Source organism: Littorina saxatilis, unplaced genomic scaffold (assembly GCF_037325665.1).
Source record: "Littorina saxatilis isolate snail1 unplaced genomic scaffold, US_GU_Lsax_2.0 scaffold_321, whole genome shotgun sequence".
Lineage (NCBI taxonomy): Eukaryota > Metazoa > Mollusca > Gastropoda > Littorinimorpha > Littorinidae > Littorina > Littorina saxatilis.
Window position 1 is genome coordinate 33,622 of NW_027125981.1, and position 25,386 is coordinate 59,007.

The following is a 25,386-nucleotide window of genomic DNA, read 5'->3' on the forward strand; positions in this document are numbered from 1 at the left end:
AAATAATGAGTTGTGACTATGCGTGTCTTTAAGCAAAACATTCTAAAATCTCACTGTGCTCTCCAAACGTCTGGCTTTGTAAAGTGTGATTTTCTCCCTTTTATTGTTCACTTGTTTGTTTGTTTATTTGTTGCTTAACGTCCAGCCGACTACGCAGAGCCATATCAGGACGAGGAAGGGGGGAAGAAGGGGGCCACTTGTCAAGCGATTCCTGTTTACAAATGCACTAACCCATTACTTGTGTCCCAGCAGGCTTTAGTAAAACTAAATTAATACCTACTGGAAGATTACCAGTTTCCAGTATGTTAAAATAGGCTTAACCTATCTACTGCTGGACTTACATCAGAACACTAACAGATTAAACTATACATGAATCGTGAGACAAGCGGCAAGAGAAGAGATTTTTGGACAAAATACAGGTGAATGAGCAAGAAGGCAGAAAAAAGAAAACAATTCATGAAGAAAGAGAGAGCATGACAGGAAAGAGGAACCAAAAATCTACCTAACAGCAAACTAGAAAGCTCCTGCGGTTCCAAAAACAGGAGGGGCCTTTAATTTCATAACCGCAGTGCCCCACTGCGGGATTATTGTTCACTCAAGTAATCACTCAAAGTTTTAACCAGGGCAGAGGGTGGCTTTGTCTCGTTTGCAAAAGTTGAGGCCGCACTGTCACAGCTACATTTTTTTGATTTTCTTGACATTTTTGTCACACAATCTTTGACCCAGTCTGGACTATGGGATTGCATTTCAGCTTGGTACATAAACAAATTGCCATTTTAACTTTTAAAAAAATTAAAATTTGGTTTACAAAATTGATATCATTGTATTCGTTATTTTCTTCTGAATCAAACAAATATGGTTTTATTCTGTTTGATTGACAAATGTGCTTAAAATGAAAGACACCCATTAAATAGTCTTTCTTTATTTCTAATTAAACAAGACCTGTAAAATGAAAATTCGTTCATTTCTTATCATTTCCTGATAAAAAAATTATTTTGTTTAATGTGTGTGTGTGTCTAAAAAATGCTCAAAATGAAGAAATTCGTTGAGACGACAGCAGGCTTTGAAACCTTTGACTAACACTCTCTTCAGCGGACTCATAGATAACCGAACCTCATATCGAGTCTTGAACACACATATTGAGTGGCGAGAGATTATGACTTAATCTTGCGACAATCTTTCCTCTAAGCGCAATACAAACATTGGCCTCTCGCTCTCTTTGTATCTTTTTCTCTGTCTGTCTGTCTGTCTGTCTGTCTGTCTGTCTGTCTGTCTGTCTCTATTCCTACTGGTCAACATGATGTGTGTATGCACGTTGTTAATTGCGTGCGTGCATGTTGTAAAGGTAAGAGCGAATCAGACGTTTGTCAGTGTACGACTGTCATCTCTTCACCGCTGGTGTGTCTGGCTTCTGTGCTTGACTGAATGGTTCATCAGGCTACAGCGTTCTGGTTTCCAACTTGAAAAAGTGCAAAGAGACCGCTGTTTAACAGACCGATTGGCCCTCAAATCAGTGTCTCTCACCAAAACAGGCTCCAAAAAGAACATTTCCCTATCAGATGGCAAACATTAAACCGTATGCAGCCCTCGAGGGTGACAAGTTCTATAACCTAAAATAAATAAGCTGTGCACAAATCCCAAATGAAGACTAAGGTTAGGGTTAGGAGGGTTAACCCTAACCCTCACCCATTCTTATTTGATGCTACTTTATTATTAAACTTAATGATCAACAATGTTATTCCATCTAATGGAAGTGAGGTCATGAACAAGTGTCAAAGGTCTATACAATGGAAGTGAGGTCATGAATAAGTGTCACAGGTCTATACAATGGAAGTGAGGTCATGAATAAGTGTCACAGGTCTATACATTGGAAGTGAGGTCATGAATAAGTGTCACAAGTCTATACAATGGAAGTGAGGTCATGAATAAGTGTCACAGGTCTATACAATGAAAGTGAGGTCATGAATAAGTGTCACAGGTCTATACAATGGAAGTGAGGTCATGAATAAGTGTCACAGGTCTATACAATGGAAGTGAGGTCATGAATAAGTGTCACAGGTCTATACAATGGAAGCGAGGTCATGAATAAGTGTCACAGGTCTATACAATGGAAGTGAGGTCATGAATAAGTGTCACAGGTCTATACAATGGAAGTGAGGTCATGAATAAGTGTCACAGGTCTATACAATGGAAGCGAGGTCATGAATAAGTGTCACAGGTCTATACAATGGAAGTGAGGTCATGAATAAGTGTCACAGGTCTATAAAATGGAAGTGAGGTCATGAATAAGTGTCACAGGTCTATACAATGGAAGTGAGGTCATGAATAAGTGTCACAGGTCTATACAATGGAAGTGAGGTCATGAATAAGTGTCACAGGTCTATACAATGGAAGTGAGGTCATGAATAAGTGTCACAGGTCTATACAATGGAAGTGAGGTCATGAATAAGTGTCACGGGTCTATACAATGGAAGTGAGGTCATGAATAAGTGTCACGGGTCTATACAATGGAAGTGAGGTCATGAATAAGTGTCACGGGTCTATACAATGGAAGTGAGGTCATGAATAAGTGTCACGGGTCTATACAATGGAAGTGAGGTCACGAATAAGTGTCACAGGTCTATACAATGGAAGTGAGGTCATGAATAAGTGTCACAGGTCTATACAATGGAAGTGAGGTCATGAATAAGTGTCACAGGTCTATACAATGGAAGTGAGGTCATGAATAAGTGTCACAGGTCTATACAATGGAAGTGAGGTCATGAATAAGTGTCACGGGTCTATACAATGGAAGTGAGGTCATGAATAAGTGTCACGGGTCTATACAATGGAAGTGAGGTCATGAATAAGTGTCACGGGTCTATACAATGGAAGTGAGGTCATGAATAAGTGTCACGGGTCTATACAATGGAAGTGAGGTTACGAATAAGTGTCACAGGTCTATACAATGGAAGTGAGGTCATGAATAAGTGTCACAGGTCTATACAATGGAAGTGAGGTCATGAGTAAGTGTCACAGGTCTATACAATGGAAGTGAGGTCATGAATAAGTGTCACAGGTCTATACAATGGAAGTGAGGTCATGAATAAGTGTCACAGGTCTATACAATGGAAGTGAGGTCATGAATAAGTGTCACAGGTCTATACAATGGAAGTGAGGTCATGAATAAGTGTCACAGGTCTATACAATGGAAGTGAGGTCATGAATGAAAAAATGTTATAAGTAAATTTTCATTTGATTAATATACTTACCCCAATCACATATAGCATTTGACACAGTCTGAGATGCTAGGTTCTGAAAACGCTTACCCGTCTAACAGGTCTAAATAGCCCTAGTAATGAGCAGGTACCCTGAGAGTTACCTCCCATTGGTGGATACTACGTCACTTCCTCTACCAACATGTGGTAATAATCATACGTCTTTAAAGAAACTAAAAAACCATAAGCGGGGCAGGCGGGAGGGCCTACACTATGTGATTGGGGTAAGTATATTAATCAAATGAAAATTTACTTATAAAATTTTCCATTAAATTACATATTCTTACTCCCAATCACATATAGCAGATAACAATCAACAAGGCGGTGGGAAAGAAAAATCTAACTCACTCTAAAAACCTTGCCAGAAACTGGCCCGCTGTCAAAAAGTCAGGAAGGGACCAGAGAAATTCCTGATTGACAGCCAGGATGTCTCTTAGACAAAACTTGCTAAAGACAACTTCAGAGAGCCAAAAAATTTAATTACAATTTTCAGATTTTTAAAGACCAAAGTCATTAATTAATTTTTAAGCCTCCAAGCTGAAATGCAATACCAAAGACCGGCCTTCGTCGAATATTGGTTGGCCAAAATTTCAATAAATTTTATTGAAAAATGAAGGTGTGACAGTGCCGCCTCAACTTTTACAAAAAGCCGGATATCACGTTATCAAAGACATTTATCCAAAAAATGAAAAAAACGTCAGGGGATATCATAATCAGGAACTCTCATGTCAAATTTCATAAAGATCGGTCCAGTAGTTTACTCTGAATCGCTCTACACACACACACGAACAGACACACACACACACATACACCACGACCCTCGTCTCGATTCCCCCTCTATGTTAAAACATTTAGTCAAAACTTGACTAAATGTAAAAAGAAGGAAGAAAGGAAGGAAGGAAGGAAGGAAGGAAGGAAGGAAGGAAGGAAGGAAGGAAGGAAGGAGGTTCAAACTGTGTACCATTTCTCCTTCGTAAGTCAAGCACTCCTGGAACACGCGGTCCAGAAACACGTCCGTCAGGGTACCTGTACCATACCTGCCAGCACACAAACACACAATCAAACACAGTCAGGGTGCCTGTACCGTACCTGCCAGCACAGAAACACACAGTCAAACACAGTCAGGGTGCCTGTACCGTACCTGCCAGCACAGAAACACACAGTCAAACACAGTCAGGGTGCCTGTACCATACCTGCCAGCACAGAAACACACAGTCAAACACAGTCAGGGTGCCTGTACCGTACCTGCCAGCACAGAAACACACAGTCAAACACAGTCAGGGTGCCTGTACCATACCTGCCAGCACAGAAACACACAGTCAAACACAGTCAGGGTGCCTGTACCATACCTGCCAGCACAGAAACACACAGTCAAACACAGTCAGGGTGCCTGTACCGTACCTGCCAGCACACAAACACACAATCAAACACAGTCAGGGTGCCTGTACCGTACCTGCCAGCACAGAAACACACAGTCAAACACAGTCAGGGTACCTGTACCATACCTGCCAGCACAGAAACACACAGTCAAACACAGTCAGGGTGCCTGTACCGTACCTGCCAGCACACAAACACACAGTCAAACACAGTCAGGGTACCTGTACCATACCTGCCAGCACAGAAACACACAGTCAAACACAGTCAGGGTGCCTGTACCGTACCTGCCAGCACAGAAACACACAGTCAAACACAGTCAGGGTGCCTGTACCATACCTGCCAGCACAGAAACACACAGTCAAACACAGTCAGGGTGCCTGTACCATACCTGCCAGCACAGAAACACACAGTCAAACACAGTCAGGGTGCCTGTACCGTACCTGCCAGCACACAAACACACAGTCAAACACAGTCAGGGTGCCTGTACCGTACCTGCCAGCACACAAACACACAATCAAACACAGTCAGGGTGCCTGTACCGTACCTGCCAGCACAGAAACACACAGTCAAACACAGTCAGGGTACCTGTACCATACCTGCCAGCACAGAAACACACAGTCAAACACAGTCAGGGTGCCTGTACCGTACCTGCCACCCCACAAACACACAATCAAACACAGTCAGGGTGCCTGTACCGTACCTGCCAGCACACAAACACACAGTCAAACACAGTCAGGGTACCTGTACCATACCTGCCAGCACAGAAACACACAGTCAAACACAGTCAGGGTGCCTGTACCGTACCTGCCAGCACAGAAACACACAGTCAAACACAGTCAGGGTGCCTGTACCGTACCTGCCAGCACAGAAACACACAGTCAAACACAGTCAGGGTGCCTGTACCGTACCTGCCAGCACACAAACACACAGTCAAACACAGTCAGGGTGCCTGTACCGTACCTGCCAGCACACAAACACACAGTCAAACACAGTCAGGGTGCCTGTACCGTACCTGCCAGCACACAAACACACAGTCAAACACAGTCAGGGTGCCTGTACCGTACCTGCCAGCACACAAACACACAGTCAAACACAGTCAGGGTGCCTGTACCGTACCTGCCAGCACAGAAACACACAGTCAAACACAGTCAGGGTGCCTGTACCGTACCTGCCAGCACAGAAACACACAGTCAAACACAGTCAGGGTGCCTGTACCGTACCTGCCAGCACAGAAACACACAGTCAAACACAGTCAGGGTGCCTGTACCGTACCTGCCAGCACAGAAACACACAGTCAAACACAGTCAGGGTGCCTGTACCATACCTGCCAGCACAGAAACACACAGTCAAACACAGTCAGGGTGCCTGTACCATACCTGCCACCCCACAAACACACAATCAAACACAGTCAGGGTGCCTGTACCGTACCTGCCACCCCACAAACACAAAATCAAACACAGTCAGGGTGCCTGTACCATACCTGCCACCCCACAAACACACAGTCAAACACAGTCACTACGTCACTGCCACATGTTATTACCTGCCACACATCACTGTCACTACATCACTGTCACTACATCACTGCCACATGTCACTACATCACTGCCACTGCCACATGTCACTACGTCACTGCCACATGTCACTATGTCACTGCCACATGCCACTACGTCACTGTCATTACATCACTGCCACACGTCCCTGCCACATGTCACTGTCACTACATCACTGCCACACCTGGCACACATCATTACCTGGCACACATCACTACCCACCACACATCACCACCTGGCACACATCACTACCTGCCACACGTCATTACCTGGCACACGTCCATTACCTCACAAACGTCACCACCTCACAAACGTCACTACCTGCCACACGTCACTACCTGGCACACGTCATTACCTCACACACGTCACTACCTGCCACACGTCACTACCTGGCACACGTCATTACCTCACACACGTCACTACCTGCCACACGTCACTACCTACCACACGTCACTACCTGGCACACGTCATTACCTGACACACGTCACTACCTGCCACACGTCACTACCTGGCACACGTCACTACCTGCCACATGTCACTACCTGCCACATGTCACTACCTGCCACACATCATTACCTGCTACATGTTACTATCTGCCACATGTCACTACCTGCCACACGTCAGTACCTGACACACATCACTATCTGCCACACGTCGCTACGTCACTGCTACATTACCTGGCACACGTCACCACCTGCCATACGTCACTACCTGCTACACATCACTATCTACCACACGTCACTATCTGCCTCACATCACTATCTACCACACATCACTATCTGCCACACGTCACTACCTGCCACACGTCACTACTGCCACACGTCATTACCTGACACACATCACTATCTACCACACATCACTATCTGCCTCACATCACTACCTGCCACACGTCACTATCTGCCACACGACACTACCTGCCACACATCACAACGTCACTGTTACACGTCACTACCTGCCACATGTCACTACCTGCCGCATGTCACTACCTGCCACACGTCACAACCTGCTACACGTCACTACCTGCCACACGTCACTACCTGCCACACATCACCACCTGCCACACGTCATTACCTGGTACACGTTATTACCTCACGTCACTACTGCCACACGTCATTACCTGACACACGTCACTACCTGCCAGACGTCACTGCCTGCCACACGTCACTACCTGCCACCATTCATTACCTGCCACACGTCACTGCCACACATCACTACATCACTGCCACACGTCAAATACTTACCACACGTCATTACCTGCCCCACGTCACTACCTGCCACACGCCACTACCTACCATACGTCACCACGTCACTGGCACACGTCACTACCTGGCACACGTCATTACCTGCGAAACATCACCACCTGCCACACGCCATTACCTGCCACACGTCACTACCTGCCACACGTCAATACCTGCCACACGTCACTACCTGCCACACGTCACTACCCACCACACATCACCACATGGCACACATCACTACCTGCCACACGTCATTACCTGGCACACGTCCATTACCTCACAAACGTCACTACCTGCTACACGTCACTATCTGCCACACGTCACAACCTGCTACACGTCATTACCTGACACACGTCACTATCTGCCACACGACAATACCTACCACACATCACAACGTCACTGTTACATGTCACTACCTGCCACACGTCACTACCTGCCACATGTCACTACCTGCCACACGTCACAACCTGCTACACGTCACTACCTGCCACACGTCATTACCTGGCACACATCACCACCTGCCACACGTCATTACCTGGTACACGTTATTACCTCACACACGTCTTTATGTGCCACACGTCACTACACGTCACTACCTGCCACACGTCATTACCTGGCACACGTCACAACCTGCCACACGTCACTATCTGCTACACGTCACTACCTGCCACACGTCACTACCTGCCACACGTCATTACCTGGCACACGTCACTACCTGCCTCACGTCACTACCTGGCACACGTCACTACTACCTGGCACACGTCACTACCCTGCCACCTGTGATTACCTGGCACACATCACTCCCTGCCACACGTCACCACTTGCCACATATCATTACCTGGCCAGCTCCTGCTTGCTGAGCATGCCGTTGCGATCCTTGTCCAGGTTGAGGTACTGGCCGTACACACGCAGCGCTGACGGGGCCGAGAACCAGTTGGACTCCTGCAGCTCTTTCGACAGGTCTTCATCCCTCAGCTTACAGTAAAAACAGGGCGTCAATGTTTTGCTTTATACACCTCTCCTTCTTATACTGTTACCGTAAAATCCCTAGCAAACACTCTCAACTGGGGAAGGACGCGAGGTGGAATGTGTCTGTTTCTCTCCCGCAAGATGACAATTTTTTTTTAAATCACACCGGGGTGGGCGTTTGCTAGGTAGTGACCCCTCTGAACAACTTTTGGCCCAAAGTATGGGTTGGCGTTTGCTAAGGATTTTACGGTAATAATAACAATAATAATCGTAATAATAATAATAATAATAATTGTCAGTAAGTACTGGTGTCACATGACTGATGTGAACCAGTTGATTGGCTAATGGCGATGCGCTAAAACTGTTAGCGCACTCTTGGAGTGCGCTAACTTTTCCACAGAGCGTATTCTTACGCCCTTTACCTAAGCAAGACTGTGCTCTCATCCTCAGAATTAATTACTGACATGTAGCTTATTTTTTCCACAATACCAAATGACCATAAATTCCCTGCTTCTCAATTAAAGCAGAAGTGGTTTTTTTTCTGACAGATTGCATGTGCCTGTGCCACAGTGCGGCTGCTGATCTAAAAATACAAGCCGCTGTGTTTCATCTAATTCTCGCCGACTTGCATAGATTCTTCTCATCGTGTTAGTGGCATGTAGCTTATCATCCATTACCAAATGATGAGTTAATATAAAATTCCCACCCGCTAGCAGAAAACACAAGTGTTATTCCGATATCGTACCAGCTAGACCAGTTTGGAAGACTGACTCGATCGACTCTGTCATACGTAGCCGCACTGACTACACTGAAATACGACTGCATCAGTTCAGTAAATGAATGGTTTCCGAATTATTATTTCAAGGCAAGAACAATCGTAATCGAAAACGTGTAGGGTTCAGAACGTTCTTACCATTATAAGACTTATTACCAGCGTGCCTCGTGCGTGCAGACTCAGTCAGTGCAGACTGCATGCAGTGGTTTGATTGCCCTAGCAGACGACATAAACCCCGCTCAGCAAATTAACATGTTGGGCAAATGTGAACGAAACAACGATGGGGATATAATACGAGTAGGGTTCAGAGCATTCTTACCGTTCATATTTAGTATCAGACTCCCCGATGAGTGAAGATACAACACGAGAAATATGCCACATTTGTTTTGAAAATGTGCGAACCGTCGAGTCCCGCGGCTTCGAGTCAATTCAAGGGGAGTCACTCCGCACAGTCAATCCGTCGAAGCTCGACTGGAGGTTTCGAATCGCAAATAATGAAGAGCACAACCCTTTCTCCGAGTTCAAATGAGGTCTCTCTGAAAGATCATCACTGTTCAGATTAACACTACACTGGAATTTACCAACAGAAATTAAAATGCGTGTGACGAAAGCACGACACACTTGAGACACCCCACACAAAAGTAGGCCTAGATCTTTACTGTACACGACCTGACCACACAGTTATGCCTATTCAAATGCGCGTTGCAAAATGTGCGCTTGGAATCTTCTTTTTTCTATGGCGGTACTGACAATATCGTTATTGAAACAATCCCAGTGCACTAAGGGATTTATAGAGCAAATCTCGAAAATAACTATTGAACTCAGCGCTATGCGCTTCGTTCAATAATGAATTTTCTCGATTTGCTCTATAAATCCCTTAGTGCACTGGGATGTCTCAATAACTTAAATAATAATAATAATAATAATAAATCACTTTTATATACGCAAGTATCAATACCAGCTCCCCGCGTCGTCGCGATATAACCTTCGTGGTTGAAAACGACGTTAAACACCAAATAAAGAAAGCTCCCCGCGCTTAACCTACAACCTAACCGCTCTACCAACATCCCACAAGAACCAACACGTCATCAATGTTGTGCTTAAACTCACACACACAATCCCTGTCAACACAACAAGGGCGCATAACTCACACACACAATCCATGTCAACACAACAAGGGCGTATAACTCACACACACAATCCATGTCAACACAACAAGGGCGCATAACTCACAAACACAGTCCATTTCAACACAAGGGCGTATAACTCACACACAAAATCCATGTCAACACAACAAGGGCGTATAACTCACACACACAGTCCATGTGAACACAACAAGGACGCATAACTCACACACACAATCCATGTCAACACAACGAGGATGTATAACTCACACACACAATCCATGTCAACACAACGAGAATGGGTAACTCACACACACAGTCCATGTCAACACAACAAGGACGTATAACTCACACACACAATGCATGTCAACACAACTAAGGCGTATAACTCACACACACAATCAATATCAATACAACAAGGGCGTATAACTCACACACACAGTCCATGTGAACACAACAAGGACAAATAACTCACACACACAACCCATGTCAACACAACAAGGGCGTATAACTCACACACACAATCCATGTGAACACAACAAGGACAAATAACTCACACACACAACCCATGTCAACACAACAAGGGCGTATAACTCACACACACATTCCATGTCAACACAACAAGGGCGTATAACTCACACACAAAATCCATGTGAACACAACAAGGACGGATAACTCACACACACAATCCATGTCAACACAACAAGGGCATATAACTCACACACACAATCCATGTCAACACAAGGATGGATAACTCACACACACAATCCATGTCAACACAACAAGGGTGTATAACTCACACACACAATCCATGTCAACACAACAAGGACGGATAACTCGCACACACAATCCATGTCAATATAACTCAAATACACAATCCATGTCAACAAAACAAGGGCGTATAACTCACCTCGAGCAAGTCGTCGAGGAAGCTGCAGGCCAGCACGTCTTGAATCTTGATGCGGCCGGTGCGCAGGGGGTCGAGGAAAAAGAAGAACTTGCGCACAGCGGTGCAGACGTAGAAAGAGTAGAAGGTTCTCTCAAGGCCACTCAGCTGGGGCAATGTAGGGATCAACTCCAGGATGTAGTTCTCCAGGTCCTTCAGGGAAAGACAAATAGCAAGGTGGGGATCAACTCCAGGTCCTTCAGAGAAAGACAAATAGCAAGGTGGGGATCAACTCCAGGTCCTTCAGAGAAAGACAAATAGCAAGGTGGGGATCAACTCCAGTTCCTTCAGAGAAAGACAAATAGCAAGGTGGGGATCAACTCCAGGTCCTTCAGGGAAAGACAAATAGCAAGGTGGGGATCAACTCCAGTTCCTTCAGAGAAAGACAAATAGCAAGGTGGGGATCAACTCCAGGTCCTTCAGGGAAAGACAAATAGCAAGGTGGGGATCAACTCCAGTTCCTTCAGAGAAAGACAAATAGCAAGGTGGGGATCAACTCCAGGGGAGTTATGCATGAGTGACGTCTAAACGTTTAGGCGGCGTGCAAACAGCGAGTGCCGCCAACCGCGAGATACACGGTATGCACGGGTGGCGACTACACGCTTGTACCACCGAAACTGGCGACTAAATTTAGACGTGCTCCGGAGGTCGTCTAAATGGTTTACACGCCGACTTCAGTGAACAGAATGGCCATTTTCATGGTTTTCCGCCATCAAAGTCGACGAATTTTTTCGCCGTAATCGTTTTTAGACAGAACCCAATAGTTGGAAGTGCTGGACTAAAAATATTTTTTTTTTTGCGAGATTCACTTCCCTTGTCATATTATTTTAGAACCAACACCGATAAGATTAGCGAAGACATCTTTGATTCGTTTCAGAGCAAAGTAGCACTGACCCATATTTCACTGGTGCCGTTTTTGACTCTCAGCTTTTACGCGACAGGCACCCTCTTGCTCGTTTCATCTTTTGCGCCTCCATTTCTCCACGCTCTCCGTCCCACTGACCCATATTTCACTGCTCTCCGTCTCTGAATAGTCGAACTCCCCGTGCTAGGAAGCGGGAGGATGTTATCGAATGACCCTAGCGCATGCGCAAAGGAAGGAATTCCTCGTTATAAAAATAGATTGACTGGTGACCTTGCTTTACACGGCAACTTGAAAGTCGGCGGTCTGGTCGTCACCCGTGCATACCGACTGAGCGCCTGCGGTAGGCGGCGACTTGCAAGTCATGACTTCGCTGAAGTCGGCGTGTACTTTCGACGTCACTCATACATAACACCCCAGGTCCTTCAGGGAAAGACAAATAGCAAGGTGGGGATCAACTCCAGGTCCTTCAGAGTAAGACAAATAGCAAGGTGGGGATCAACTCCAGGTCCTTCAGAGAAAGACAAATAGCAAGGTGGGGATCAACTCCAGTTCCTTCAGACAAAGACAAATAGCAAGGTGGGGATCAACTCCAGGTCCTTCAGAGAAAGACAAATAGCAAGGTGGGGATCAACTCCAGGTCCTTCAGAGAAAGACAAATAGCAAGGTGGGGATCAACTCCAGGTCCTTCAGGGAAAGACAAATAGCAAGGTGGGGATCAACTCCAGTTCCTTCAGAGAAAGACAAATAGCAAGGTGGGGATCAACTCCAGTTCCTTCAGAGAAAGACAAATAGCAAGGTGGGGATCAACTCCAGGTCCTTCAGAGAAAGACAAATAGCAAGGTGGGGATCAACTCCAGTTCCTTCAGAGAAAGACAAATAGCAAGGTGGGGATCAACTCCAGGTCCTTCAGAGAAAGACAAATAGCAAGGTGGGGATCAACTCCAGGTCCTTCAGGGAAAGACAAATAGCAAGGTGGGGATCAACTCCAGTTCCTTCAGACAAAGACAAATAGCAAGGTGGGGATCAACTCCAGGTCCTTCAGAGAAAGACAAATAGCAAGGTGGGGATCAACTCCAGGTCCTTCAGAGAAAGACAAATAGCAAGGTGGGGATCAACTCCAGGTCCTTCAGAGAAAGACAAATAGCAAGGTGGGGATCAACTCCAGTTCCTTCAGACAAAGACAAATAGCAAGGTGGGGATCAACTCCAGGTCCTTCAGAGAAAGACAAATAGCAAGGTGGGGATCAACTCCAGGTCCTTCAGGGAAAGACAAATAGCAAGGTGGGGATCAACTCCAGGTCCTTCAGAGAAAGACAAATAGCAAGGTGGGGATCAACTCCAGGTCCTTCAGAGAAAGACAAATAGCAAGGTGGGGATCAACTCCAGGTCCTTCAGAGAAAGACAAATAGCAAGGTGGGGATCAACTCCAGGTCCTTCAGAGAAAGACAAATAGCAAGGTGGGGATCAACTCCAGGTCCTTCAGAGAAAGACAAATAGCAAGGTGGGGATCAACTCCAGGTCCTTCAGAGAAAGACAAATAGCAAGGTGGGGATCAACTCCAGGTCCTTCAGAGAAAGACAAATAGCAAGGTGGGGATCAACTCCAGGTCCTTCAGAGAAAGACAAATAGCAAGGTGGGGATCAACTCCAGGTCCTTCAGAGAAAGACAAATAGCAAGGTGGGGATCAACTCCAGTTCCTTCAGAGAAAGACAAATAGCAAGGTGGGGATCAACTCCAGGTCCTTCAGAGAAAGACAAATAGCAAGGTGGGGATCAACTCCAGGTCCTTCAGAGAAAGACAAATAGCAAGGTGGGGATCAACTCCAGGTCCTTCAGAGAAAGACAAATAGCAAGGTGGGGATCAACTCCAGGTCCTTCAGAGAAAGACAAATAGCAAGGTGGGGATGAACTCCAGTTCCTTCAGAGAAAGACAAATAGCAAGGTGGGGATCAACTCCAGGTCCTTCAGAGAAAGACAAATAGCAAGGTGGGGATCAACTCCAGGTCCTTCAGAGAAAGACAAATAGCAAGGTGGGGATCAACTCCAGGTCCTTCAGAGAAAGACAAATAGCAAGGTGGGGATCAACTCCAGGTCCTTCAGAGAAAGACAAATAGCAAGGTGGGGATCAACTCCAGGTCCTTCAGGGAAAGACAAATAGCAAGGTGGGGATCAACTCCAGGTCCTTCAGAGAAAGACAAATAGCAAGGTGGGGATCAACTCCAGGTCCTTCAGAGAAAGACAAATAGCAAGGTGGGGATCAACTCCAGGTCCTTCAGAGAAAGACAAATAGCAAGGTGGGGATCAACTCCAGTTCCTTCAGAGAAAGACAAATAGCAAGGTGGGGATCAACTCCAGGTCCTTCAGAGAAAGACAAATAGCAAGGTGGGGATCAACTCCAGGTCCTTCAGAGAAAGACAAATAGCAAGGTGGGGATCAACTCCAGGTCCTTCAGAGAAAGACAAATAGCAAGGTGGGGATCAACTCCAGTTCCTTCAGAGAAAGACAAATAGCAAGGTGGGGATCAACTCCAGGTCCTTCAGAGAAAGACAAATAGCAAGGTGGGGATCAACTCCAGTTCCTTCAGAGAAAGACAAATAGCAAGGTGGGGATCAACTCCAGGTCCTTCAGAGAAAGACAAATAGCAAGGTGGGGATCAACTCCAGGTCCTTCAGAGAAAGACAAATAGCAAGGTGGGGATCAACTCCAGGTCCTTCAGAGAAAGACAAATAGCAAGGTGGGGATCAACTCCAGGTCCTTCAGAGAAAGACAAATAGCAAGGTGGGGATCAACTCCAGGTCCTTCAGAGAAAGACAAATAGCAAGGTGGGGATCAACTCCAGGTCCTTCAGAGAAAGACAAATAGCAAGGTGGGGATCAACTCCAGGTCCTTCAGGGAAAGACAAATAGCAAGGTGGGGATCAACTCCAGTTCCTTCAGAGAAAGACAAATAGCAAGGTGGGGATCAACTCCAGGTCCTTCAGAGAAAGACAAATAGCAAGGTGGGGATCAACTCCAGGTCCTTCAGGGAAAGACAAATAGCAAGGTGGGGATCAACTCCAGGTCCTTCAGACAAAGACAAATAGCAAGGTGGGGATCAACTCCAGTTCCTTCAGAGAAAGACAAATAGCAAGGTGGGGATCAACTCCAGGTCCTTCAGAGAAAGACAAATAGCAAGGTGGGGATCAACTCCAGGTCCTTCAGGGAAAGACAAATAGCAAGGTGGGGATCAACTCCAGGTCCTTCAGGGAAAGACAAAGGCATGCCAAAGACAAATAGCAAGGTGGGGATCAACTCCAGTTCCTTCAGAGAAAGACAAATAGCAAGGTGGGGATCAACTCCAGGTCCTTCAGAGAAAGACAAATAGCAAGGTGGGGATCAACTCCAGGTCCTTCAGAGAAAGACAAATAGCAAGGTGGGGATCAACTCCAGGTCCTTCAGAGAAAGACAAATAGCAAGGTGGGGATCAACTCCAGGTCCTTCAGGGAAAGACAAATAGCAAGGTGGGGATCAACTCCAGGTCCTTCAGGGAAAGACAAATAGCAAGGTGGGGATCAACTCCAGTTCCTTCAGAGAAAGACAAATAGCAAGGTGGGGATCAACTCCAGGTCCTTCAGAGAAAGACAAATAGCAAGGTGGGGATCAACTCCAGGTCCTTCAGAGAAAGACAAATAGCAAGGTGGGGATCAACTCCAGGTCCTTCAGAGAAAGACAAATAGCAAGGTGGGGATCAACTCCAGGTCCTTCAGAGAAAGACAAATAGCAAGGTGGGGATCAACTCCAGGTCCTTCAGGGAAAGACAAATAGCAAGGTGGGGATCAACTCCAGGTCCTTCAGGGAAAGAAAAATAGCAAGGTGGGGATCAACTCCAGTTCCTTCAGAAAAAGACAAATAGCAAGGTGGGGATCAACTCCAGGTCCTTCAGAGAAAGACAAATAGCAAGGTGGGGATCAACTCCAGGTCCTTCAGAGAAAGACAAATAGCAAGGTGGGGATCAACTCCAGTTCCTTCAGAGAAAGACAAATAGCAAGGTGGGGATCAACTCCAGGTCCTTCAGAGAAAGACAAATAGCAAGGTGGGGATCAACTCCAGGTCCTTCAGAGAAAGACAAATAGCAAGGTGGGGATCAACTCCAGGTCCTTCAGAGAAAGACAAATAGCAAGGTGGGGATCAACTCCAGGTCCTTCAGGGAAAGACAAATAGCAAGGTGGGGATCAACTCCAGTTCCTTCAGAGAAAGACAAATAGCAAGGTGGGGATCAACTCCAGGTCCTTCAGAGAAAGACAAATAGCAAGGTGGGGATCAACTCCAGGTCCTTCAGGGAAAGACAAATAGCAAGGTGGGGATCAACTCCAGGTCCTTCAGGGAAAGACAAATAGCAAGGTGGGGATCAACTCCAGTTCCTTCAGAGAAAGACAAATAGCAAGGTGGGGATCAACTCCAGGTCCTTCAGAGAAAGACAAATAGCAAGGTGGGGATCAACTCCAGGTCCTTCAGAGAAAGACAAATAGCAAGGTGGGGATCAACTCCAGGTCCTTCAGAGAAAGACAAATAGCAAGGTGGGGATCAACTCCAGGTCCTTCAGAGAAAGACAAATAGCAAGGTGGGGATCAACTCCAGGTCCTTCAGGGAAAGACAAATAGCAAGGTGGGGATCAACTCCAGGTCCTTCAGGGAAATACAAATAGCAAGGTGGGGATCAACTCCAGTTCCTTCAGAAAAAGACAAATAGCAAGGTGGGGATCAACTCCAGGTCCTTCAGAGAAAGACAAATAGCAAGGTGGGGATCAACTCCAGGTCCTTCAGAGAAAGACAAATAGCAAGGTGGGGATCAACTCCAGTTCCTTCAGAGAAAGACAAATAGCAAGGTGGGGATCAACTCCAGGTCCTTCAGAGAAAGACAAATAGCAAGGTGGGGATCAACTCCAGGTCCTTCAGAGAAAGACAAATAGCAAGGTGGGGATCAACTCCAGGTCCTTCAGAGAAAGACAAATAGCAAGGTGGGGATCAACTCCAGGTCCTTCAGGGAAAGACAAATAGCAAGGTGGGGATCAACTCCAGGTCCTTCAGGGAAAGACAAATAGCAAGGTGGGGATCAACTCCAGGTCCTTCAGAGAAAGACAAATAGCAAGGTGGGGATCAACTCCAGGTCCTTCAGAGAAAGACAAATAGCAAGGTGGGGATCAACTCCAGGTCCTTCAGAGAAAGACAAATAGCAAGGTGGGGATCAACTCCAGGTCCTTCAGGGAAAGACAAATAGCAAGGTGGGGATCAACTCCAGGTCCTTCAGAGAAATACAAATAGCAAGGTGGGGATCAACTCCAGGTCCTTCAGGGAAAGACAAATAGCAAGGTGGGGATCAACTCCAGGTCCTTCAGGGAAAGACAAATAGCAAGGTGGGGATCAACTCCAGTTCCTTCAGAGAAAGACAAATAGCAAGGTGGGGATCAACTCCAGGTCCTTCAGAGAAAGACAAATAGCAAGGTGGGGATCAACTCCAGGTCCTTCAGAGAAAGACAAATAGCAAGGTGGGGATCAACTCCAGGTCCTTCAGAGAAAGACAAATAGCAAGGTGGGGATCAACTCCAGGTCCTTCAGGGAAAGACAAATAGCAAGGTGGGGATCAACTCCAGGTCCTTCAGGGAAAGACAAATAGCAAGGTGGGGATCAACTCCAGGTCCTTCAGGGAAAGACAAATAGCAAGGTGGGGATCAACTCCAGGTCCTTCAGAGAAAGACAAATAGCAAGGTGGGGATCAACTCCAGTTCCTTCAGAGAAAGACAAATAGCAAGGTGGGCATCAACTCCAGTTCCTTCAGAGAAAGACAAATAGCAAGGTGGGGATCAACTCCAGTTCCTTCAGAGAAAGACAAATAGCAAGGTGGGGATCAACTCCAGGTCCTTCAGAGAAAGACAAATAGCAAGGTGGGGATCAACTCCAGGTCCTTCAGAGAAAGACAAATAGCAAGGTGGGGATCAACTCCAGGTCCTTCAGAGAAAGACAAATAGCAAGGTGGGGATCAACTCCAGTTCCTTCAGACAAAGACAAATAGCAAGGTGGGGATCAACTCCAGGTCCTTCAGAGAAAGACAAATAGCAAGGTGGGGATCAACTCCAGGTCCTTCAGGGAAAGACAAATAGCAAGGTGGGGATCAACTCCAGGTCCTTCAGAGAAAGACAAATAGCAAGGTGGGGATCAACTCCAGGATGTAGTTTTCCATGCCCTTCAGGGAAAGACAAATAGCAATTTCAAACAAGAAACATTCAGTTAATCCGTCAACCATAAAGAGCAAGTCTAACACACACTTGGTTTGTCTCACAGGCAAGTCAGGGTGGGGAGCAAACTTGGTTTGTCTCACAGGCAAGTCAGGGTGGGGAGCAAACTTGGTTTGTCTCACAGGCAAGTCAGGGTGGGGAGCACACTTGGTTTGTCTCACAGGCAAGTCAGGGTGGGGACCAAACTTGGTTTGTCTCACAGGCAAGTCAGGGTGGGGATCAAACTTGGTTTGTCTCACTGGCAAGTCAGGGTGGGGAGCAAACTTGGTTTGTCTCACAGGCAAGTCAGGGTGGGGATCAAACTTGGTTTGTCTCACAGGCAAGTCAGGGTGGGGATCAAACTTGGTTTGTCTCACTGGCAAGTCAGGGTGGGGATCAAACTTGGTTTGTCTCACAGGCAAGTCAGGGTGGGGACCAAACTTGGTTTGTCTCACTGGCAAGTCAGGGTGGGGAGCAAACTTGGTTTGTCTCACTGGCAAGTCAGGGTGGGGATCAAACTTGGTTTGTCTCACTGGCAAGTCAGGGTGGGGAGCACACTTGGTTTGTCTCACAGGCAAGTCAGGGTGGGGAGCAAACTTGGTTTGTCTCACCGGCAAGTCAGGGTGGGGATCAAACTTGGTTTGTCTCACTGGCAAGTCAGGGTGGGGAGCACACTTGGTTTGTCTCACAGGCAAGTCAGGGTGGGGATCAAACTTGGTTTGTCTCACAGGCAAGTCAGGGTGGGGATCAAACTTGGTTTGTCTCACTGGCAAGTCAGGGTGGGGAGCAAACTTGTCGACTGAGATACAACTAACTGGTCTTGGCAAAACAATTCAACAATCCATCTTATTTTTCATTACTGTTAAGCACATTTTTTTATTCTAAAATAACATATGTATGTATTTCAGCAAATAATACAGAATACAATGACATCATTTTTGAGTCTTTACTTGCAATTTTAATTTGAGAGAGAACTTTAAACAAGAAGAGCAAACGCTCGATCGAGTCACTTTCGCAGTTCTGAATATTATATGAGGCATCAGATGGACAGGAAGAAATTGCTATTCACAACACAATGAGTCACGTTCACATAAAATTTGAGCCCGGTCACTTTTATAGTTTCCGAGAAAAGCCCAACGTTAAGTTGTGTGTTGCCGAACAGAAAAGGCTAGTTATCTCCCTTGTTTTTCTGATAACGTTCGTAAAAGGCTACAGATGTAAATACTTTGATGTAAAGAATAATCCTACAAAGTTTCAATCACATCCGATGAACTTTGTCAAAGATATAAAATGTCTAATTTTTCCTTTGACGCTGACCTGTGACCTTGAAAAAGGTCAAAGGTCAACGAAACCATCGTTAAAGTGTAGAGGTCATTGGAGGTCACGACTAAACAAAATATGAGCCCGATCGCTTTGATAGTTTCCGAGAAAAGTCCAACGTTAAGGTGGTGTCTACGGCCGGCCGGCCGGACGGCCGGCTGGACGGCCGGCTGGCCGGACAGCCGGCCGGCCAGATGGCCGGCCGGACAGACTAACACTGACCGATTACATAGAGTCACTTTTTCTCAAGTGACTCAAAAACAAATGAATTGCATCCCTTTTTCCACACCAGGTCAAAGTATAATTGTCAAAAAGTCAATTAATTTGACTAAAATATTTATATAACTGATTAAACGATCTCACCAATTCTGTGAGATAGCTTTATGCGGCTACATCATAGAGCTAACGCTGTAACTGACTAAACGTTCCCACCGTTTTTTTTAGATAGCCTTGGCCGGCCAGATCGTAGAGCTGGCGCTGTAACTGACTAAACGTTCTCATCGTTTCTGTGAGATAGCCTTGAGCGCCTACATCATAGAGCTAACGCTGTAAATGACTAAACGTTCTTACCGATTCTGCGAGACAACCTACATCATAGAGCTAGCGCTGTAACCGACAAAACGTTCTCACTGATTCTGTGATAGCCTTGAGCGGCTACATCATAGAGCCAATGCTGTAACTGACTAAACGTTCTCACCATTTCTTACGTTCTCACCATTTCTTTGAGATAGCCTTGGCCGGCCAGATCGTACAACTACCGCTGTAACCCACAAAAAGTTCTCACCGATTCTATCAGATAGTCTTGGCCGGCCAGATCGTAGAGCTAGCGCTGTAACCGACAAAACGTTCTCACCGATTCTTTGAGATAGCCTTGACCGGCCACATCGTAGAGCGAGAGGCCGATGCGAGTCTGGTGCAGCCACACCTTGCGCATGACGTAGTTGAAGAACTGCATGATGGGAACTCGTCCAAAGGGGTCATTCTGCATCAGCTTGCTGAACACACTGGCTTGGAAGAAGGGTCTGAAACACACACATTATCTAGTGTTCACTGCACACCATCACATCCAGTGTTTACTGCACACCATCACATCTAGCGTTCACTACACACTATCACATGGTCTGGAAGAAGGGTCTGAAACACACACATTATCTAGTGTTCACTGCACACCATCACATCTAGTGTTTACTGCACACCATCACATCTAGCATTTAGTGCACACCATCACACTGGTCTACAAGAAGGGTTTCAAACACACACATTATCTAGTGCTAACTGCACACTATCACTAACTGGCACACAACACACAAGACAATACAGACTGGCACACAACACACAAGGCAATACAGACTGGCACACAACACACAAGGCAATACTGACTGGCACACAACACACAAGGCAATACACACTGACACACAACACACAAGGCAATACTGACTGGCACACAACACACAAGGCAATACACACTGACACACAACACACAAGGCAATACTGACTGGCACACAACACAATACTGATTGGCACACAACACACAAGGCAATACACACTGGCACACAACACACAAGGCAATACAGACTGGCACACAACACACAAGGCAATACAGACTGGCACACAACACACAAGGCAATACTGACTGGCACACAACACACAAGGCAATACTGACTGGCACACAACACACAAGGCAATACACACTGGCACACAACACACAAGGCAATACACACTGACACACAACACACAAGGCAATACAGACTGGCACATAACACACAAGGCAATACACACTGACACACAACACACAAGACAATACTGACTGGCACACAACACACAAGGCAATACTGACTGACACACAACACACAAGGCAATACTGACTGGCACACAACACACAAGGCAATACAGACTGACACACAACACACAAGGCAATACTGACTGGCACACAAAACACAAGGCAATACACACTGGCACACAACACACAAGGCAATACACACTGGCACACAACACACAAGGCAATACTGACTGGCACACAACACACAAGGCAATACACACTGGCACACAACACACAAGGCAATACTGACTGGCACACAACACACAAGGCAATACACACTGGCACACAACACACAAGGCAATACAGACTGGCACACAACACACAAGGCAATACAGACTGGCACACAACACACAAGGCAATACTGACTGGCACACAACACACAAGGCAATACTGATTGGCACACAACACACAAGGCAATACTGACTGGCACACAACACACAAGGCAATACTGATTGGCACACAACACACAAGGCAATACTGATTGGCACACAACACACAAGGCAATACTGACTGGCACACAACACACAAGGCAATACTGATTGGCACACAACACACAAGGCAATACTGATTGGCACACAACACACAAGGCAATACTGACTGGCACACAACACACAAGACAATACACACTGGCACACAACACACAAGGCAATACACACTGGCACACAACACACAAGACAATACTGACTGGCACACAACACACAAGGCAATACTGACTGGCACACAACACACAAGGCAATACAGACTGGCACATAACACACAAGGCAATACACACTGACACACAACACACAAGGCAATACAGACTGGCACATAACACACAAGGCAATACACACTGACACACAACACACAAGACAATACTGACTGGCACACAACACACAAGGCAATACTGACTGGCACACAACACACAAGGCAATACTGACTGGCACACAACACACAAGGCAATACAGACTGACACACAACACACAAGGCAATACTGACTGGCACACAACACACAAGGCAATACTGACTGGCACACAACCCACAAGGCAATACTGACTGGCACACAACACACAAGGCAATACAGACTGGCACACAACACACAAGGCAATACAGACTGGCACACAACACACAAGACAATACAGACTGACACACAACACACAAGGCAATACTGACTGGCACACAACACACAAGGCAATACAGACTGGCACACAACACACAAGGCAATACACACTGGCACACAACACACAAGACAATACAGACTGACACACAACACACAAGGCAATACTGACTGGCACACAACACACAAGGCAATACAGACTGGCACACAACACACAAGACAATACAGACTGGCACACAACACACAAGGCAATACTGACTGGCACACAACACACAAGGCAATACAGACTGACACACAACACACAAGGCAATACAGACTGGCACACAACACACAAGGCAATACACACTGGCACACAACACACAAGGCAATACACACTGGCACACAACACACAAGGCAATACTGACTGGCACACAACACACAAGGCAATACACACTGGCACACAACACACAAGGCAATACTGACTGGCACACAACACACAAGGCAATACACACTGGCACATAACACACAAGGCAATACACACTGACACACAACACACAAGGCAATACTGACTGGCACACAACACACAAGGCAATACACACTGGCACACAACACACAAGGCAATACTGACTGGCACACAACACACAAGGCAATACTGACTGGCACATAACACACAAGGCAATACAGACTGGCACACAACACACAAGGCAATACTGACTGGCACACAACACACAAGGCAATACAGACTGGCACACAACACACAAGGCAATACACACTGGCACACAACACACAAGGCAATACTGACTGGCACACAACACACAAGGCAATACTGACTGGCACATAACACACAAGGCAATACACACTGACACACAACACACAAGGCAATACAGACTGACACACAACACACAAGGCAATACTGACTGGCACACAACACACAAGGCAATACACACTGGCACACAACACACAAGGCAATACTGACTGGCACACAACACACAAGGCAATACACACTGACACACAACACACAAGGCAATACAGACTGGCACATAACACACAAGGCAATACTGACTGGCACACAACACACAAGGCAATACTGACTGGCACACAACACACAAGGCAATACTGACTGGCACACAACACACAAGGCAATACTGACTGGCACACAACACACAAGGCAATACTGACTGTCACACAACACACAAGGCAATACAGACTGGCACATAACACACAAGGCAATACTGACTGGCACACAACACACAAGGCAATACTGACTGGCACACAACACACAAGGCAATACTGACTGGCACACAACACACAAGGCAATACTGACTGGCACACAACACACAAGGCAATACAGACTGGCACACAACACACAAGGCAATACTGACTGGCACACAACACACAAGGCAATACAGACTGGCACACAACACACAAGGCAATACTGACTGGCACACAAAACACAAGGCAATACTGACTGGCACACAACACACAAGGCAATACACACTGGCACACAACACACAAGGCAATACACACTGGCACACAACACACAAGGCAATACAGACTGGCACACAACACACAAGGCAATACTGACTGGCACACAACACACAAGGCAATACACACTGACACATAACACACAAGGCAATACAGACTGGCACACAACACACAAGGCAATACACACTGACACACAACACACAAGGCAATACAGACTGGCACACAACACACAAGGCAATACAGACTGGCACATAACACACAAGGCAATACACACTGGCACACAACACACAAGGCAATACAGACTGGCACATAACACACAAGGCAATACACACTGACACACAACACACAAGGCAATACTGACTGGCACACAACACACAAGGCAATACACACTGGCACACAACACACAAGGCAATACAGACTGGCACACAACACACAAGGCAATACAGACTGGCACACAACACACAAGGCAATACTGACTGGCACACAACACACAAGACAATACACACTGACACACAACACACAAGGCAATACAGACTGGCACACAACACACAAGGCAATACTGACTGGCACACAACACACAAGGCAATACTGACTGGCACACAACACACAAGGCAATACAGACTGGCACACAACACACAAGGCAATACACACTGGCACACAACACACAAGGCAATACTGACTGGCACACAACACACAAGGCAATACAGACTGGCACACAACACACAAGGCAATACAGACTGGCACACAACACACAAGGCAATACAGACTGGCACACAACACACAAGGCAATACTGACTGGCACACAACACACAAGGCAATACAGACTGGCACACAACACACAAGGCAATACTGACTGGCACACAACACACAAGGCAATACAGACTGGCACATAACACACAAGGCAATACACACTGACACACAACACACAAGGCAATACTGACTGGCACACAACACACAAGGCAATACACACTGGCACACAACACACAAGGCAATACACACTGACACACAACACACAAGGCAATACACACTGGCACACAACACACAAGGCAATACACACTGACACACAACACACAAGGCAATACAGACTGGCACACAACACACAAGGCAATACACACTGGCACACAACACACAAGGCAATACACACTGACACACAACACACAAGGCAATACAGACTGGCACACAACACACAAGGCAATACACACTGGCACACAACACACAAGGCAATACACACTGACACACAACACACAAGGCAATACAGACTGGCACATAACACACAAGGCAATACTGACTGGCACACAACACACAAGGCAATACTGACTGTCACACAACACACAAGGCAATA

At 46.3% G+C, this 25,386-nt stretch overlaps 1 protein-coding gene across 1 annotated transcript in view; it reads right to left on the minus strand.

Moving 5' to 3' along the window:
- LOC138954431 (serine/threonine-protein phosphatase 2A regulatory subunit B'' subunit gamma-like) overlaps nt 1-25,386 on the minus strand; it is a 64,833-nt gene that overhangs the window by 9,326 nt on the left and 30,121 nt on the right. Inside the window, exons 6-9 of the mRNA XM_070326280.1 lie at nt 20,522-20,690; nt 11,201-11,389; nt 8,261-8,397; nt 4,219-4,294 (exon numbers count right to left, since the gene is read on the minus strand). Coding sequence (XP_070182381.1) covers nt 4,219-4,294; nt 8,261-8,397; nt 11,201-11,389; nt 20,522-20,690 — 571 coding nt within the window. The remainder of the gene's footprint in view (nt 1-4,218; nt 4,295-8,260; nt 8,398-11,200; nt 11,390-20,521; nt 20,691-25,386) is intronic.